This window comes from Pelophylax lessonae (assembly GCF_965119305.1).
Source record: "Pelophylax lessonae genome assembly, chromosome: 1".
NCBI lineage: Eukaryota > Metazoa > Chordata > Amphibia > Anura > Ranidae > Pelophylax > Pelophylax lessonae.
The window spans coordinates 795130321-795148239 of record NC_138768.1 but is presented as its reverse complement, the minus strand read 5'-3'; the positions used below and the strand labels follow the sequence as shown (position 1 = coordinate 795148239).

The 17919-nt window shown below is 42.2% G+C and overlaps 1 protein-coding gene across 7 annotated transcripts in view; it reads left to right on the top strand.

Annotated features, from left to right (window-relative positions):
* JAKMIP1 (janus kinase and microtubule interacting protein 1) overlaps positions 1 to 17919 on the top strand; it is a 292916-nt gene that overhangs the window by 132800 nt on the left and 142197 nt on the right. For all 7 annotated transcript variants that reach the window (XM_082266556.1, XM_082266551.1, XM_082266553.1 and 4 more), the window contains exon 8: positions 14680 to 14739. In XM_082266556.1, coding sequence (XP_082122682.1) covers positions 14680 to 14739 — 60 coding nt within the window. The remainder of the gene's footprint in view (positions 1 to 14679; positions 14740 to 17919) is intronic.

Below are 17919 nucleotides of genomic sequence, written 5' to 3'. Positions count from 1 at the left end.
GTACAATCTGCTGTGGACAAAAATGCCTGTTAGAAGCTGTTAGGATTGATAGGGTTCCACACAGTATACCTTTCAGCTCCTGATAAATGCGGCCAAATATAATGGCTATGACAGACCACAAGGTGCTAAACGCGTTGGACCGATACCGGTATCAGTGGCGATACTAAGCTTTTCCACGAGTACTTGTGATACTAAAACCAATACCTTAAATTCTTCAGACTGTAAGACCAAGTTCACATATGTGCAGAGCCAGTTTCAATGTGATTTGTAAAAAAAAGTCCAGTGCGATTTTGTTCAGCAGTTCAGGTGTGAATTTGACACTGGAAATCGCACCTGAACTGTACTGAGAATCCAACCAGATTCTTTTAAAAATCACACTGCACATATGTGAACCAGCTCCATAGAAAGCCGGTTTGGTTCACATGTGGTTCAAAACCCATTCAAGTCTCATATATGTGAACCAGGGCTGAGATTTCACATCCAGATCGCAAAAGCTCTGGCACCATCAGGGCAGAGGCAGGTGAGCTGGGCATTGTGTAAAAAAATAAAGGCATCCAAAAATGATTGATTTGATGTTTGTTTGGCTTACCACTACACCAGTAGGGCGCAGAGCCACAGCAAGTAAGTATAGTGAAGAAATAATTTTTTATTAATCTAAAAAAAAACTGTCATGACACTAAAAACAGTTATTGGTAATTGGTATCAGCGAGTACTTGAGAAGAAGTATCTGCACTCGTACTCGGTTCTAAACTGGTATCCGTGCATCCCTACTTTTCACCTGCCAAAAGATTTGCATATTTGTCCATGCTTGAATTGATTGTGTCCATATTGGTGCACTTAAAACAAACACAGAGTACTGTTTATTTTCACTAACTCCCAAAATTTCAGGACAAGCTTTCGGGGTGTACCCCCTTCCTCAACATCCAAGCAGTACAAATTCATAAAGTTTTATCAGAATGTTAAGTAAGACATTTCACCCAATTAACTAAAAATGGACAATACAAGCACATATGTTAACTTCCTAGATACCACAATATCCATCAGGAATGACAAGCTGCACACCTCAATATACAGGAAACCTAATAATGGATGCAACTATATATTACCAAAAGTATTGGGACTCCTGCCTTTAAACGTACATGAACTTTAATGGCACCCCAGTCTTAGTCTGTAGGGTTCAATATTGAGTTGTCCCACCCTTTGCAGTTATAACAGCTTCAACTCTTCTGGGAAGGCTGTCCACAAGGTTTAGGAGTGTGTCTATGGGAATGTTTGACCATTCTTCCAGAAGCACATTTGTGAGGTTATGCGCTGTTATTGGATGAGAAGGTCTCACTCGCAGTCTCCGCTCTAATTCATCCCAAAGGTTTCCTATTGGGTTAAGGTGCAGGCCAGTCAAGTTCCTCCACCCCATACTCGCTCATCCATTTTTTTGGACCTTGCTTTGTGCACTGGCCCAAATAATTTGGTGGAGGGCGAATTATGGTGTGTGGTTGTTTTTTAGGGGTTAGGCTTGGCCCCTTAGTTTAAGTGAAGAGAACTCCCAAGGCATTAGCTTACCAAGACATTTTGGACAATTTCATGCACCCAACTTTGTGGGAACAGTTTGCGGGTGGCCCCTTTTTATGTTCCAACATGACTGCACACCAGTGCACAAACAAGGTCCGTAAAGACATGGATGAGTGAGTTTGGGGTGAAGGCTTGCACAGAGTCCTGCCCTTAATTTGACAAAACACCTTCAGGACAAATTAGAGTGGAGACTGCGAGCCAGGCCTTTTTGTCCAACATCAGTGCCTGACCTCACAAATGTGCTTCTGGAAGAATGGTCAAACATTACCATAAACACACTCCTAAACCTTGTGGACAGCCTTTCCAGAAAAGTTGAAGCTGTTATAGCTGCAAAGAGTGGGCCAACCCAATATTGAACCCTACGGACTAAGACTGGGATGCCATTAAAGTTGATGTGCGTGTAAAGGCAGGCGTCCCAATACTTAATATAGTGTATCTCCACAGTTCCAGCTTTCAACCTCCAGCACACCAAACAGGCCGTCACAGCCAAGCTATCACATACCAATGAATATGTTCAGACCCAGACGACAGAAATAAACCTCTACAAATAAATTTTTAGTAATTCAGGATGTTGTTTTTTTTCCACCGAAAATAGAATGCCCATGATGGGCCTAAATGGGTAAAACTGAGGGTGGGCGGAGTTAAGGGGTAATGTAAGCGAATATGATGTGGGAATGAAAGGGAATAATTATGGGGGAGATGACAATATTTTCTTTTGACTCTTGATTTTGATCACATCACAAACACATATACTGTAGTAGGGGGGTGGGAGGGATTGATTGGGGGGGCGGGGGTGGGGATAGAGTGAGGATGCGAAAGGTACGGATTGGGTAGAGAGGCATAGTAACCCTTAGACCCATCTGGGAGATATATTAATTAGATTTTTTTTTTTTGTGGGGGGACCTCCACCTCTCATGACAGCTCTTTCCTCTTCATTGGGGAATGATTTTGATATGTTGAGGTGATATGGAAAAAGCCATAGGATATACACCTTAATAATAATATGAATGTAGAATTGTGTATGAGATTTAAAATGTATTTTCTATTTTTCCTTGTTTTATGAATGTTGCCTTAACTTTTATTGTGATGTTTTGCATCTGTTAATCTTTTCTTCTTAAGCCCCTTTCACACATACGGACCGTTTGTCCGTTTTTCATCCACCCATTGATTTCTATGGAAAAACAGATGACAACGGATGATCATCTGTTTACACCTGTTTTCATCCGCTTCCGCCAATACCCGTTTTTTTTTTGAACGGATGAAAGCCCCATTTTTCTTCCGTTAAAAAACGGATCGGACGAAAAACGAATGTAAACTGACAAACGGTCCGTTTTTCATCCGTTTTTGCATTGGTAGTGGATGTAAAAAACCAGATGAAAAATGGACGAAAAAAATAGATGAAAAACTGATGATTACTTCATCCATTTTGACGTGACTGAACTGATGAAATGAACGGTCCTTATGTGTGAAAGGGGCCTTAAAATAGGATGACCAGATGTTCCCGGTTTCCAGGGACAGTCCCCGGACTGAGGACACTGTCCCTGGACCAAGTCTGTCCCCGGATTCGTTGCCAGATTACTGTAGACAGGGTATGTTGTGGGGGTGAAGGGCTAAGAGTTGGCTGCAGAGATAATCTGTAAGAGAAGGGTGCAGAAGTGAGCTTTGGATGTGGGGGCAGAAGTGTCCTCTGTGCATAGTGAACCTCTGAACCCTATACTCTATGCCCAACACGTTCCTGTTTAATATGTAGTCCTGAACCCAGCGCTCTGTTGTATTATGCAGTCCTGTGCCCAGCGCTCTGTGTATTATGCAGTCCTGTGCCCAGCGCTCTGTGTATTATGCAGTCCTGTGCCCAGCGCTCTGTGTATTATGTAGTCCTATGACCAGTGCTCTGTGTATTATGTAGTCCTATGCCCAGTGCTCTGTGTAATATGCAGTCCCATGCCCATCCCTCTGTGTATTTTATAGTCCTCTGCCATTTGCCAAAACAAAAAAAATATGTCCCTAGATTTCATTTTAAAAATCTGGTCATCTTACCTTAAAATGAATTTAAAAAAATGTAAATACAGAATACTAACAGACACCTTCCATAAGAAAGGTTACAAGGACAAAACCATCAATACAAGCATATAAACCCACCATTAAAAACCAAAAGAAAAAATCCCCTACAATACAAGGAAAAATAAAACCAGATAACTGTTTACCCCCAGTAACCACCTACAATCCAGCAATAGAAGAGAAAAGAAAGATAATATAAGAGCTGCAGCGCATCATGACAGAGAACGAAACACTGAAAGAAATATCCCAACAACCCCTAATGCTGGCTTTCAGGCAACCACTCAACCTCAGACATAAATTTATTAGCAGGAAACTTCACTCATTACAAAGTTGTAAATACAGGAAACAAGCCTTGCAACATAAAATGCAAACTGTGCAGCCATATCAATCCATTAAGGCTTCATGCACACTGGGCATAATAAAAAATAAACTGCTTATACAGGCATATGGCCTTTCTCCTTTCAGCCTGTAGAGGCAACTGTATGTTAGCCCATGTGTCCATGCACACTTGGACGTTCACAGGCTGAAAAAGAAAAAAAATCACAAGTGCGTTTTCTGAAAGAAGTTTTCGGGCAGAAAAATGCTTGATGCGCGTTAGCGTTTATAAGCGCTTTTCCCCAAAACGCTAGAGAAATGTACATTTTAAAATGCTTGACACGCCTAAACGTCTTGTTTAGGCTGTCAAGCATTTTTAAGTGTACATTTATGTAGTATTTTGAGGAAAAATGCTTATAAACGCAGGTGGGCCTAAACGCATATACATTTGTCGTCGTATGTCCGTAGGAGCATTTTTTCTGCTAGTAGTACTGCTATTTTTTCTGCTGCCTAGTGTGCATGGACCTTTAAAGTGTCACACACAGCTCCCGGCTCGGCAACGTATTTGTACAATGGGGCCTTTCTTCTGAGTTGGGGCGCGCCCCCTGCCGACCCGTGCTGTGATTGGACACAGCACTAGTTTGGCAGCTGATTTCGGCCAATGATTTTGGCTAAAGTCAGCTGATTAATACCAATTACAGTTCTGTGTTTACAAAACTGATCACTGTAATAGTGTCACTATTGATATCAGTGTCAGTGCCCTCTGAACCAGCATCAGCTTGCGCCAGATTGCCCTCCACACTATCAAAGTCCCATAATAGGTTGTTGATTACCATTATATTGTCAAAGCTGCGTAACTGCCAGTATATATACCTTAGGGCTCTTTCACACGGTCCGCCTCCGTAGGCGGATCCGTGTTGCTCAGCGGGGATCGATCCGCGATCCCCGCTGAGCCGGACGGATGACAGCTCCGTCTTCGCTCGCAGAGCGGAGAGGGAGGTGTCTCGGCACCCGCTGCCCTCTATGGGGGATCGGATGAGAGCGGACCGCTTGTCCGCTCTCATCAGATCCGCTCCGCTCCGATTACTGAACGGATGGAAAAATAGGGTTTCCATCCGTCCAGATTTCAGCACAGGATCGGATGCGGATGGCAGCGGGTGTCAGCGGAGGTGTCTCCGCTGACACCCGCTGCCCCATAGAGCTGCATGGAGGATCCGATCAGATCCGCCTAAAAAACTGACAGGCGGATCTGATCGGACCGCCCGTGTGAAAGAGCCCTTAGGTTGTAGATATAACTTTCACACAAACCAATTAATATACACTTATTGGTATTAATTTATTTATTTTTTTACTAAAGACAATGTAGCAGAGTACATTTTGTTCTAAATTTATGAATAAATAAAATATTTTAAAAATAAAAAATTATTCGATGTTTTAAAACAGAAAATATTGAGTTTCTTTTTCAAAATTTTCAGTCTTTTTTTGTTTATGTTGCAAAAAAAGAAAAAACCCAGTGGTAATCACCAAATACCACCAAAAGAAAGCTCTATTTCTGTGAAAAAAAAAAAAAATTAATTTGTGTACAGTGCAGCAGGACCGCACAATTGCCAGTTAAAATAACGCATTGCTGAATAGCAAAAAATGCTCTGGTCATGAAGGGGGTAACACCTTCCAAAGCTCAAGTGGTTAACATTCTGCTAAAACTTTCTCTATTAGTATTGCTTGGATGTTGAGGAAAGGCGTACACCCCAAAAACTTGTCCTAAAAATTTGAATGACAGTACAAATAAGTGTCACAGACGGTAATTAGATTTGTACACATCTTGTGATTCACACTTTTTTGCTTGGCTGCGCGGGTGCACAAGGAGGACAACATTACTCAGTTCTGCAGTAATGTGCCATCACCCCACCTCATGAAAAAAATGACACTGTCAGATACTGAAAGTGATTATTAATTATTGAATAAGATTCATAGTATCTCACAAAAGTGAGTATACCCCTCACATTTCTGTAAATATTTTATTTATTTTCATGTGACAACACTGAAGAAATGACACTTTGCTACAATGTAAAGTAGTGAGTGTATAGCTTGTATAACAGTGCAAATTGCTGTCCCCTCAAAATAACTCAACACACAGCCATTAATGTCTAATTCCCTGGCAATAAAAGTGAGTACACCCCTGAGTGAAAATGTTCAAATTGGGCCCAATTAGCCATTTTACCTCACCGGTGTCATGTGACTCGTTAGTGTTACAAGGTCTCAGGTGTGAATGGGAAGCAGGTGTGTTAAATTTGTTGTTATCGCTCTCACTCTCTCATACTGGTCACTGGAAGTTCAACATGGCACCTCATGGCAAAGAACTCTCTGAGGATCTGAAAAAAAGAATTGTTGCTCTACATAAAGATGGCCTAGGCTATAAGAAGATTTCCAAGACCCAGAAACTGAGCTGCAGCACGGCGGCCAAGGCCAATACAGAGGTTTACCAGGACAGGTTCCACTCAGAACAGGCCTCGCCATGGATGACCGTAGAAGTTGAGTGCCCGTGCTCAGCGTCCTAACCAGAGGTTGTCTTTTGGAAATAGACACAGGAGTTCTGCCAACATTGCTGGCAGAGTTTGAAGGGGTGGGGGGTCAGCCTGTCAGTGCTTAGATCATCCGCCACACACTGCATCAAATTGGTCTGCATGGCTGTCGTGCCAGAAGAAAGCCTCTTCTAAAGATGATGCACAAGAAAGCCGGCAAACAGTTTGCTGAAGACAAGCAGACTTAAGGACATGGATTACTGGAACCGTGTCCTGTGGTCTGATGAGACCAAGATAAACCTATCTGGTTCAGATGGTGGCAAGCGTGTGTGGCGGAAACCAGGTGAGCAGTACAAAGACAAGTGTGTCTTGCCTACAGTCAAGCATGGTGGTGGGAGTTTCATTGTCTGGGGCTGCATGAGTGCTGCTGGCACTGGGGAGCTACAGTTCATTGAGGGAACCATGAATGCACACATGTACTGTGACATACTGAAGCAGAGCATGATCCCTTCACTTTGGAGACTGGGCCGCTGGGCAGTATTCCAATGTAACGATCCCATACACACCTCCAAGATGACCACTGCCTTGCTAAAGAAGCTGAGGGTAAAAGTAATGGACTGGCCAAGCATGTCTCCAGACCTAAACCCTATTGAGCATCTGTGGGGCATCCTCAAGCGGAAGATGGAGGAGCGCAAGGTCTCTAACATCCACCAGCTCCGTGATGTCGTCATGGAGGAGTGGAAGAGGACTTCAGTGTCAACCTGTGAAGCTCTGCTGAGCTCCATGCCCAAGAGGGTTAATGCAGTTCTGGAAAATAATGGTGGCCACACAAAATATTGACACTTTGGGCCGCATTTTGACTTAGGGATGTACTCACTTTTGTTGCCAGCAGTTTAGACATTAATGGCTGTGTGATGAGTTATTTTGAGGGGACAGCAAATTTACACTGTTATACAAGCTGTACACTCACTACTTTACATTGTAGCAAAGTGTCATTTCTTCAGTGTTGTCACATGAAAAGATAATATAAATAATAATAATAATAATAATAATAATAATAATAATAATAAAATATTTTCAAAAATGTGAAGGGTGTACTCACTTTTGTGAGATACTGTTCAGATGGAATCAAGAAAGAAAAAGTATATTTCTTAACTGCAAGATCGTAAGGGACACAGGATGAAGTATTTAGGTACACTGGAACATCCAAAAGAGGGTGGGAAATACAGAAAACAAAAAGGCTATTACACAAATTAAAACCAACAAGTTAACAGAGAGGTCTTAATGGAGCCTGCAGAGTTGCCTGAAGATCTTTATGACTGAAACCAGCATCAGCCGAGGCCTAAACATCCACCTGGTAAAAATTAACAAAAGATGATACAAAAATATGAACAGTAGACCAGATGACCCCCTTGCAAATCTGACAAATGGATGCCTGGCAAACAAAAACTGTATGAACATCTTAGTTTAACCCCTGCTTCCCCCAGCATGGTTCCGTTTTTGCTAGTGTTCTAGGAGAGTAGATCTTCTGTACCATTTACCTGTTTACCACTTTTCTTTATTACTCACTTTTATGTCCTGCCTGTTGAAGTTCAGGTCCTAAGGGACAAGGGCCTGTCAGATTTGGTTATTCCTACACTCCTACACTCCTAAAAGCTAAGAAATCAACTTCTCTTAAAGTTTAACATTGCACCTGGAAGGCATATTTTTCTTGGTGCAAGACAATTCTATCCCAGGAAACTCTTCAAGGGATGAATCCTGTCTTTTCTACAGCCTGGTCTTGATGAATGTTTGGTGTTAAGTACCATCAAGGGTCAAATCTTGCCTTAGTGGTCCTTTTTTAGACAATGCTTGTCTACCACTACTTGGTCGGCAGTGACTCTATAGAATCTTATCCTGGTTCTGGTTCTGTCGAGTCTTTGAAAAACCACCCTTTGAACCTTTTTGCGATATTCCTAGGTCTGACCTTTACTTCCAAGTTACTTTTCATATTACCTTCAAAAAACTTCAAAAGAAGTCTCTATCCCTAAAATACTTTGCCTTGAAAAAGTATTCATACCCCCTGAAATTTTCCACGTTTTGTCATGTTACAACCAAAAACGTAAATGTATTTTATTAGAAATGTATGTGATAGACCAACACAGAGTGGCACATAATTGTGAATGGGAAGGAAAATGATAAATGGTTTTTAACCACTTAAGCCCCGGAGGATTTTCCTGCTAAACGACCAGGGGGTATTTTACGATTCGGCACTGCGTGAATTTAACAGACAATTGCGCGGTCGTGCGACGCTGTATCTAAACGAATTTGGCGTCCTTTTTTTTCCCACAAACAGAGCTTTCTTTTGGTGGTATTTGATCACCCGTGCGATTTTTACTTTTTGCGCTATAAACAAAAAAAGAGCGTACATTTTGCAAAAATAACAATATTTTTCACATTTTTTATATGAAATTCCCCAAAAAAAAAAAATGTAAAAATCTAAATTTTTTAAAATTTTCGGCCAATTTGTTTTATGCTACCTATGTTTGGTAAAAAAAAAATCGCAAAAAGCGTATTTTGATTGGTTTGCGCAAAAGTTATCGCGTTTACTAACAAAGGGAAAGATTTCTGTCATTTTTGGTGTTTTTTTTTTTAACGCGTAATGGCGGCGATCTGCGATTTTTTTTTTTTTTTTGCGGTACTGCAACATTGGGGCGGACAGATCGGACCCTTGACTGACATTTTTGACACTTTTGGGGTTACCAGTGACATTTCTACAGTAATCAGTGCTATATATATGCACTGTTACTGTAAAAATACACTGGTAGTGAAGGGGTTAACTTTATTTGGGAGGGAGGGGCTGTGTGTGTCCCTAGGGGCGTGCTTTCTACTGTGATTGGCTGTGGCTTGAGCTGTAAGGACACTGATCAACGGATCTACATAGTAGATCCATGTGATCAGTGTCTTTACAGCGAGGAGAATGACAGGTGGCTTGTTTACACAAGCCGCCTGACTTTCTCCCTCTCCCCCGCCGATCGCCGAGTGACCGGCGGACATCGGGTCCGCTGGTCACACGCGCGGGGGGGTCCGTGACCGCGCGGGAGCGGGAGCGCGCCTCCGCGGGCGCGCGCTCGCTCCCCAGAGCCTCACAGGTGAGCGACGTAGACCTACGTCATTCTGCCTGTGAGGGGCTGACTGCCGCAGTAAATATACTGTGAGCAGTCGGCAAGCGGTTAAAATGTTTTACAAACATCTGAAAATGGTGGCACCAATTGCCTTCAGAAGTCCCCTAATTAAATAAATGGAGTCCACCTGTGTGTAATTTAATCTTGGTAAAAATACAGCTGTTCTGGGAAGCCTTTAGAGATTTCTTAGAGAACCTTAGTGAACAAACCAAACAGCATTGTGAAGTACAAGGAACACACTAGACATGTCAGGAATAAAGTTGTGGAGATGTTTAAAGCAGGATTAGGTTATAAAGAAAAATATCCCAAGCTTTGAACATTTCACAGAGCACTGTTTAATCCATCATCTGAAAATGGAAAGTGTGTGACACAACTGCAAACCTACCAAGACATGGCCATCCACCATCCATCCAAACTGACAGGCAGAGCAAGGAGAGCATTAATCAGAGAAGCAGCCAAGAGGCCCATGGTAACTCTGGAGGAGCTGCAGAGATCCACAGCTCAGGTAGGAGAATCTGTCCACAGGACAACTATTTGTCATGCATTTAACAAATCTGACCTTTATGGAAGAATGGCAGGAAGAAAGCCATTGTTGTAAGAAAGCCATAAGTAGCCCCCTTTGCAGTTTGCGAGAAGCCATGTGGGGGACACAGCAAATGTGGAAGGAGGTGCTCTGGTCAGATGAGACCAAAATTGAACTTTTTGGCCTAAAAAGCAAAATGCTATGTGTGGCGTAACACTGCACATCACCCTGAATACAGCATCCCCACCATGAAACATGGTGGTGGCAGCATCATGTTATGGGGATGCTTTTCTTCAGCAGGGACAGGGAAGCTGGTCAGAGTTGATGAGAAGATGACTGAAGCCAAATACAGGTCAATTTTAGAAGAAAATCTGTTAGAGCAGAGGTGTCAACCTTAATTTCATTGTGGGCCACATTAGCAGTATGGTTGCCCTCAAAGAGGCAGGTTGTATCTGGGGTACACTATGTACAGATTGCAGAGTTCAGGAGTGCGTTATGTATAGAGTTTAAACTTAAAGGAGTGTGCTATGTACAGAGCGCAGAGTTCAGGAGTGTGCTATGTACAGAGAGCGCAGAGTTCAGGAGTGTGCTATGTACAGAGCGCAGAGTTCAGGAGTGTGCTCTTTACAGAGCGCAGAGTTCAGGAGTGTGCTCTTTACAGAGCGCAGAGTTCAGGAGTGTGCTCTTTACAGAGCGCAGAGTTCAGGAGTGTGCTCTTTACAGAGCGCAGAGTTCAGGAGTGTGCTCTTTACAGAGCGCAGAGTTCAGGAGTGTGCTCTTTACAGAGCGCAGAGTTCAGGAGTGTGCTATGTACAGAGCGCAGAGTTCAGGAGTGTGCTATGTACAGAGCGCAGGATTCAGGGGTTTGCTATTTACAGAAGGCTGGGTTCAGGAGTGCATTACATACAGAGTTCAGGAATGTGCTTCATACAGAGTGCAGCGTTCAGGAGAGTGCTACGTAGAGTGCAGTATTAAGAGGCGTGCTATTTACAGAAGGCCAGGTTTAGGGGTGTGCTGCGTGCAGAGTTCAGGAGTGTGCTGCGTGCAGAGTTCAGGAGTATGCTGCGTACAGAGTGCAGAGTTCAGGAGTGTGCTGCGTACAGAGTGCAGAGCTCAGGAGTGTGCTACGTACAGAGTACAGGGGCATGCTTTGTACAGAGTGCAGGGTTGCAGGACAACAACCCTAAACATCAAGCCAGAGCTACAATGGAATGGTTTAGATCAAAGCATATTCATGTGTTAGAATGTCCCAGTCAAAGTCCAGACCTAAATCCAACTGAGAATCTGTGGCAAGACTTGAAAATTGCTGTTCACAGACGCTCTCCATCCAATCTGACAGGACTTGAGCGATTGTGCAAAGAAGAATGGGCAAAAATTTCACTCACCAAATGTGCAAAGGTGGTAGAGACATACCCAAAAAGACTTACAGCTGTAATTGCAGGAAAAGATGGTTCTACAAAGTATTGACTCATTGGGACTGAATACAAATGCACGCCACACTTTTTACATATTTATTTGTAAAAAAATGTTGAAAATACGGTAATTTAACATTTTCCTTCCACTTCACAATTATGTGCCACTTTGTGTTGGTCTATTACATAAAATACATTTTACGTTTTTGGTTGTAACATGACAAAATGTGGAAAATTTCAAGGGGTATGAATACTTTTTCAAGGCACTGTATGTACTAAAAAGTGTACACCAGACACTGCAGGCAAATCTGTCTCTCCCAATCCCACAATCATAATCTAATATTTAAATAGTACAAGGAGGGTGCCAGTCCATACAAACAAACCACACTAATGCCTAATTTGGCATATGTTCAAGCTATATCCTTTTCCGCCCTTGATTTTATCTGTGGGGCAGCTATACCGGCGTCCTTTGTGCTTCTTTGAGCCTACAATGTAAGAACCACACTGAGGAATGCACCAACTCTTAATAACCTTTCTGATGATCGATTTACCACTGTACTGACCCCCTGATGAAGATCTGTAATAATTAAGAATAAAAGTGTGTCGGGGTTCATTTATTATATATGGCATCTGTTATTGCCTGCTCATAACTCTTTATGGTGGTTTAACTTTGTTGGATATATCATCATCAGGCTTTCTGTTTTTATTCATTTTACAAATTATTTAGGAACAGCAGTCTTAAGCATATCAAAACAATAAAAAAAAGAATGGCATACACTGTATAATCCAATATATACATCAATGATCTTCTGACAGTCATGCAAACTACCCAGAATAGCAAAGGAATGACAGGTATCCTGGGGGATATCAAAATGGCATCTGGGTATGGCCTCACTCAATGGGAAGGGCAGGTAAAGGAGCAAGAGTAGCAAAACCGGACGTGATGATGAAAGTTGTACAATTATTAAACAACTGAGAGTAGTTGGAGCTTTCAGTTTTATTTGGTCTATCATGACTGTGCTTTTTATTTATGTACAAATAAAATATGTAATTTTCATTTTTTTATATCTGTATATGTGGGTATTTTTTTTAAAGTGCCTAAAAATCCCATCCAATAACCTTACAATTTTTGCTACTAGTAGGGATGTTGGCACTATTTGCCTAACCTGGCTGGATCATATACACTATGTAGGGGTGCCACCATAGGAAGTGGCTTCCTATGGTGGCACACCGAGAAGAGAAGGAACCAGGAGCGCTGGAGGGGGACCTGAGAAGAGGAGGTTCGGGGCTGCTCTGTGCAAAGCCATTGCACAGAGCAAGTAAGCAGAAGCCTGTTTGTTTAAAGAAAACTGTGGCCTTTACAATCATTTACAATCATTTTAGGCTGTAAAGAACCCTTTCTTGCGCTACAGAAAGACAGGGTATTTTTGAGACCTCCTTTTTTCTTTTTTTTTTTTCTTTAACTTTAACCTGGACAATGTTCTACCATCTCTCTGTCCTACTCCAAAACATCCTAAGGAGATTTCCCTCCATTGTCTGAATGTGAACTGTGTTTTTCAAGTCTACATTTCGCCAGATAAATTCAGCAACTCCTCATTTAAGTCCATGATCTCATAGAAAAGGTGTCTGCGCCCCCCCCCCCTCCTTTTCTGAAGAATTCTCGCTAGATCTGTTAGTGCTTCTTTAACTTTTCAGCATCAGGCATATTTTTCTCCTATTTGCAATGCTACCACCAGGGCTTGTAGAAACCCCCTCTGTTAACATTTTGGTTTTCATGGGCCTGTTAGCCTTTCGTTGGCTGTTTTGCCCACTACGTTTGGACAACACAATGTACCTGAAGAGAGGTTGTACTGTATTTGTCATACTCCTTACAGGCTCTCCCACAGTTCGTGTCAGGTGCGGTAGGGAATTGGTGGATGGCGCCATCATGCAATCATCGTACATTTCAGGATCTTCTCCTGCAAACAATGTTTAGTCATAATCTTGTCCTTTATTCACAGAAAGTAACAGGCATCACAGGCTGACATTTAAGGACCTTGCAGGATCGCTTTTTTCAAATCTTGAAAGAGGGATCCTGCGAGTTCCGGAAATGTCGGCTTGTTACTTTATGTGAATAAAGGACAAGATTATACCAAAGTGTGTTGGTGAATATCCAGTATACCTGAACACTTCATCCTGTGTCCCTTAATGTACAATTAAAAAAAATGATTTTTGACCTGCCTTAAAACCCTTTTCTTGGAGTAAAATAATGGACACAAGTCTTATGATTCATCCTTATTGTTGCTATGATTTACTACTGTCGCTAGTTAAAAAACAAGGCTTGCTGGGAGTGGGAGGGTTATACTGTGCTGTCCTTTAGCCAATAAAGGGTGTCATTAAACTCCAGACTTACTTTCTGCATTAGTCACCTATACAAAGGCTACCAAGTGTGCAGACAGTGCTGGACTTTCAGAAATATTTTAGGTCTGCACTTCTGGTTGAGGGGCAGTAAAAACACGCATTTGAGACCCTCAATGGCTCCCCTTGAAGCTGCAAAGGCAGCGGAAATGTACACATGCCACTGTGGCGATGCTTTACATTACAGCAAGAATGACCCCCCAGTAGTGTTCGGCAGGAAGTTCCCCCCCCTGAATTCAACTAAATGAGGCTATGCCGCAACCACATGCAATGCAGTGAAGATTTTTAGGGGTTAAAACAGGCAGTGAGGAGGCAGCATAACACCCCCTGACTGCCTGTCAAATGCCCTCTGTCAAACACAAATTACTTTTCAGAGGGCACTGCTAGTGTAAATGATGTAATAAGAAAAGCTTTCACCCTTACCTTCATTCAGTGCAAGATCAAATAAATGTATATCATCAAGGAAGTCCTAAATATGGCCATATGTCCCATACTCGTACTGCTGCTATGGTTGTAAAGCAGAGGTTTGAGGCTTTTTTTGGTTTTAGAAACTTGTAGCGAACAGGAAAATTATTATAGTAACAAAATAAATTGGAAGGAGGGCTAATCGTATATATAAGATATTCCTTTTGATAAAGCAAGTGATCTCAGTATATCAGAAATGTACTATTTCATAATCGCTGGAACCGCTTCATGACTTTTCTCTCTTGTGTTTTAAGGAAAGGGAACGAATACTGCGTTTCAAGAAGCCCAAAAGAAAAAGTTTGAAGCATCCAAAGGTAATTTTTTCCTTATATTTGGTGAAAAAAATAGTTTTTTTCTATTCTTTTGTCTGCACTAAATTTGCAATGTTTGTAGATGGAGAATTTAACAAACACATTTAATGAGTTAGTTTGCCCTTAAAGTATTTTTTATCTATGAGTAGAAGGCCTGGATCAATCACTGGCTTCTAATGTCTTTTGGGAATTCCAGCAGTGAAATCTCACAGGAGAGCTCCTGGCTCTTCCTTTTCTATCACAAAGGCTCTTTCCTGCAACCCAGAGATCGACATAATCCCCAGAAGATGAAGGAGCTTGAAAAAATGATGTCTAGAAGAGCCCTGCAAATGTGTGGGGACTGGTATGTGCATTCATCTTAAGGCAGTCATGTCCAAAGTCCGGCCCGCGGGCCAGTTGCGGCCCGTCCTTTAGTTCCATACGGCCCCCAGAGACACTGCTGACTTTTGTCAATGTCTCTCTCAGACATCTCACATCCCCGCCCGATGCCGATGTGATGGCTCGGGGAGGGGCCTCTGGCCTCCCTCGGCAGCTCGGCTGCTCCCGAGTCCCGCCGAGTCCAACTCCGCCCCCACTCTGCGCTATCTGGCTGGTGCTGCCCACTACTGCATGGGAGTGCAGAATGAATTTGAAAACTGCATTCCTTCTCTCCTTCACCACACACAGCCACCTGTACAAGTCGACCGAGGATCTTGTGGAGCTGACCGAGGAGGTGTCATCTCTACTATTCTACTGCCTGTTTATGTAAGTGTGATTTTATTCATAAAGCACTGATGCTTTTTATTTCCTATATATCTATCTATCTATATATGGTCAGCCCTCACACATATTCACTTCATCAAGTCTGGCCCTCTTTGAAAAAAGTTTGGACACCACTGTCTTAAGGCATCAAGAAGCCATTGTATTCCATTGTGAATAAGCCATTATGACTGACACATATTCCATGAACGTCCTTTAATATGTTATAGTACCTCCTTCAGAAGAAAATGAGCAAAGGCAGTCTGCCCATCTTCACATGCCATGGGGTCTTCAAGGATGACTGGAGTTAAGAAACAGTGGCCTAATTGAACCCTGATCCATCCTAACCTTATATTTAGGATGTATTTGAAAAGTGATAATTTTCTGTTTTTATTGGGAATATATAGAAGTGGTAATTGTGCCTATGCAGTACCCTAAAAAATTTACCTTTTTATCTAGAATCCTTCCTCACAAATAGTAACGTTTCCAGGTATGAGTGTGCCTAGGCACTCCTATGCCTACAGTCTGAGCCTCTGACTGCCAGTGTTTAGGTTATTGGGGTGAGATTGGTAATTTCATCACTGTGCTGCTCAAGCTGGCCATAGATGGATTGAAATTCGGTCAGTTCAGCATTGACAGACCAAATATCGATCCATCCTTGGCCATTCCTGTTTTTGAGTCATTGATCGAATGATGGTTTTGTTGGAATATTTGTGTGCGATCAGACCTTCAGTCAATTGGCTGCAGTGCTGATCAGAATATTCAAAGTGGAGTTCCCACTGTCAGAATATGAGGAGGATTCCCTCATCCACATCTCTTATGTGGATGGGGGAATCGGTTCAGTTTTTTTCAATCAGCCTTCCAGTTGATCGACAAACAATGATAAATGTATGGCCAGCTTCACTGTTCCCCCTCTACCAGGATAGCTGCCTCAACACAGACACAGTGTTGAATGAGGCCTGGTAAGTTAGTAATGGGGGAAAGATCAACTACAGGGAGGCCACAGGCAATACTGGTGACCAGTCATTTGTCCTCTTCCTATTTTGAGCATAGCTTCCAGAGTGAATTTCCATTTGAAAGCACCCTATAAGTGAATACTAACCTTAGTAGCACGAAAAGTGTACTTTGTTCAGAGCAAATTAGTCTCTTCCTTTTTTGCAGAACATTAGAGCTGCACATACTTGCCATTTCTTCAGTTTCTTCAGCCAAAGGTAAAACACAGTACTACCGAGTATAGAAATGCATATGACTCGGCTATGTGTCAGCACTGTCAGACCCAGATTCTGTAATGCTTACATTCCTTTTGTTCCTGCAGCTGATTGCAGGGGGGGATGAAAGGAATGCAAGTATATGCTGCTTGGGATGTCTGCATAAAAATGTTGCACTTGTTAAACTTGTTGCTTGGTCCCAAATAGCTTGTGGCATTGTCATTGGCAATATCCCAGTGCAAAAATGAAATATATATATATATATATATATATATATATATATATATATATATAATTGTGTTGGCTAATATATATATTTAACACACATTCTATATAATACTGTAATATTGTTCTTCACAACTATAATCTGAGGTTATAAAGGATTGAGATGCATGTTGTCCTGATGGTGGTGCTGTTCTCCAAATTTTGAGGGCGTCCAGCAATTTCCTGAAAGAAAAAAGGGTTTGTCCACCCAAAGCCTATATTTGTTTTATCATGGATGCTATCATTAAACCACCAAACTCCAAACTAACTCTGGTAAGGGGAATGCAGTAGATGTGACAGGAAAGGCTCAACCTGCTTGTTTGACACTGTATGTTTTATTGCTTCTCATGACCATGTGACTGAAATATCACTTATGTGAGCCTTTAAATGATATTCCCTCTTGTTATCTAATGAAGAACAGGGGGTAATTGAGCCTAGTATGAGAAAATCTGTGTCCAAATAAAATGATCTAAAGCTTTAGTACTGAAGTGGATTTGCAGGTCCACAGCAACACTGTAGTTCAGGTCAAGCAGTGTATGGTAATGAGATGTTGACAGTCAGAATGGGAACACTGACATCAGGCCACAATAAAGAGCTGTTGCAGTCAATGTGACCAAATGCCAACTTATCTCACTATACCTAAAAGCAGCTAGAAATTCGCCTTAAAGTAACATTAAAGCTTAGGTTTTTTTCCCCTTAAAATAAAAAACCTATACTTACCTGCTCTGTGCAATGGTATTGCAGAGAGCGGCCCCAACCCTCATCTTCAGGGGTCTCCTGCCGACACTCTTGGCTCCTCCTCTGACAAATGGCTTCCATTTGGGTGCACTCATGTAGGCTCGCTCTCAAGCCACCTTGTCTGCATTTCTTGACACAGAAAGCGCAGCTCGGCACTGCCCTGCCCCGCCCCGCCCCATGCTCCCTCATTACAGAATTTGATTGCCAGCAGTGGGAGCCAATGGCTTCTGCTGCT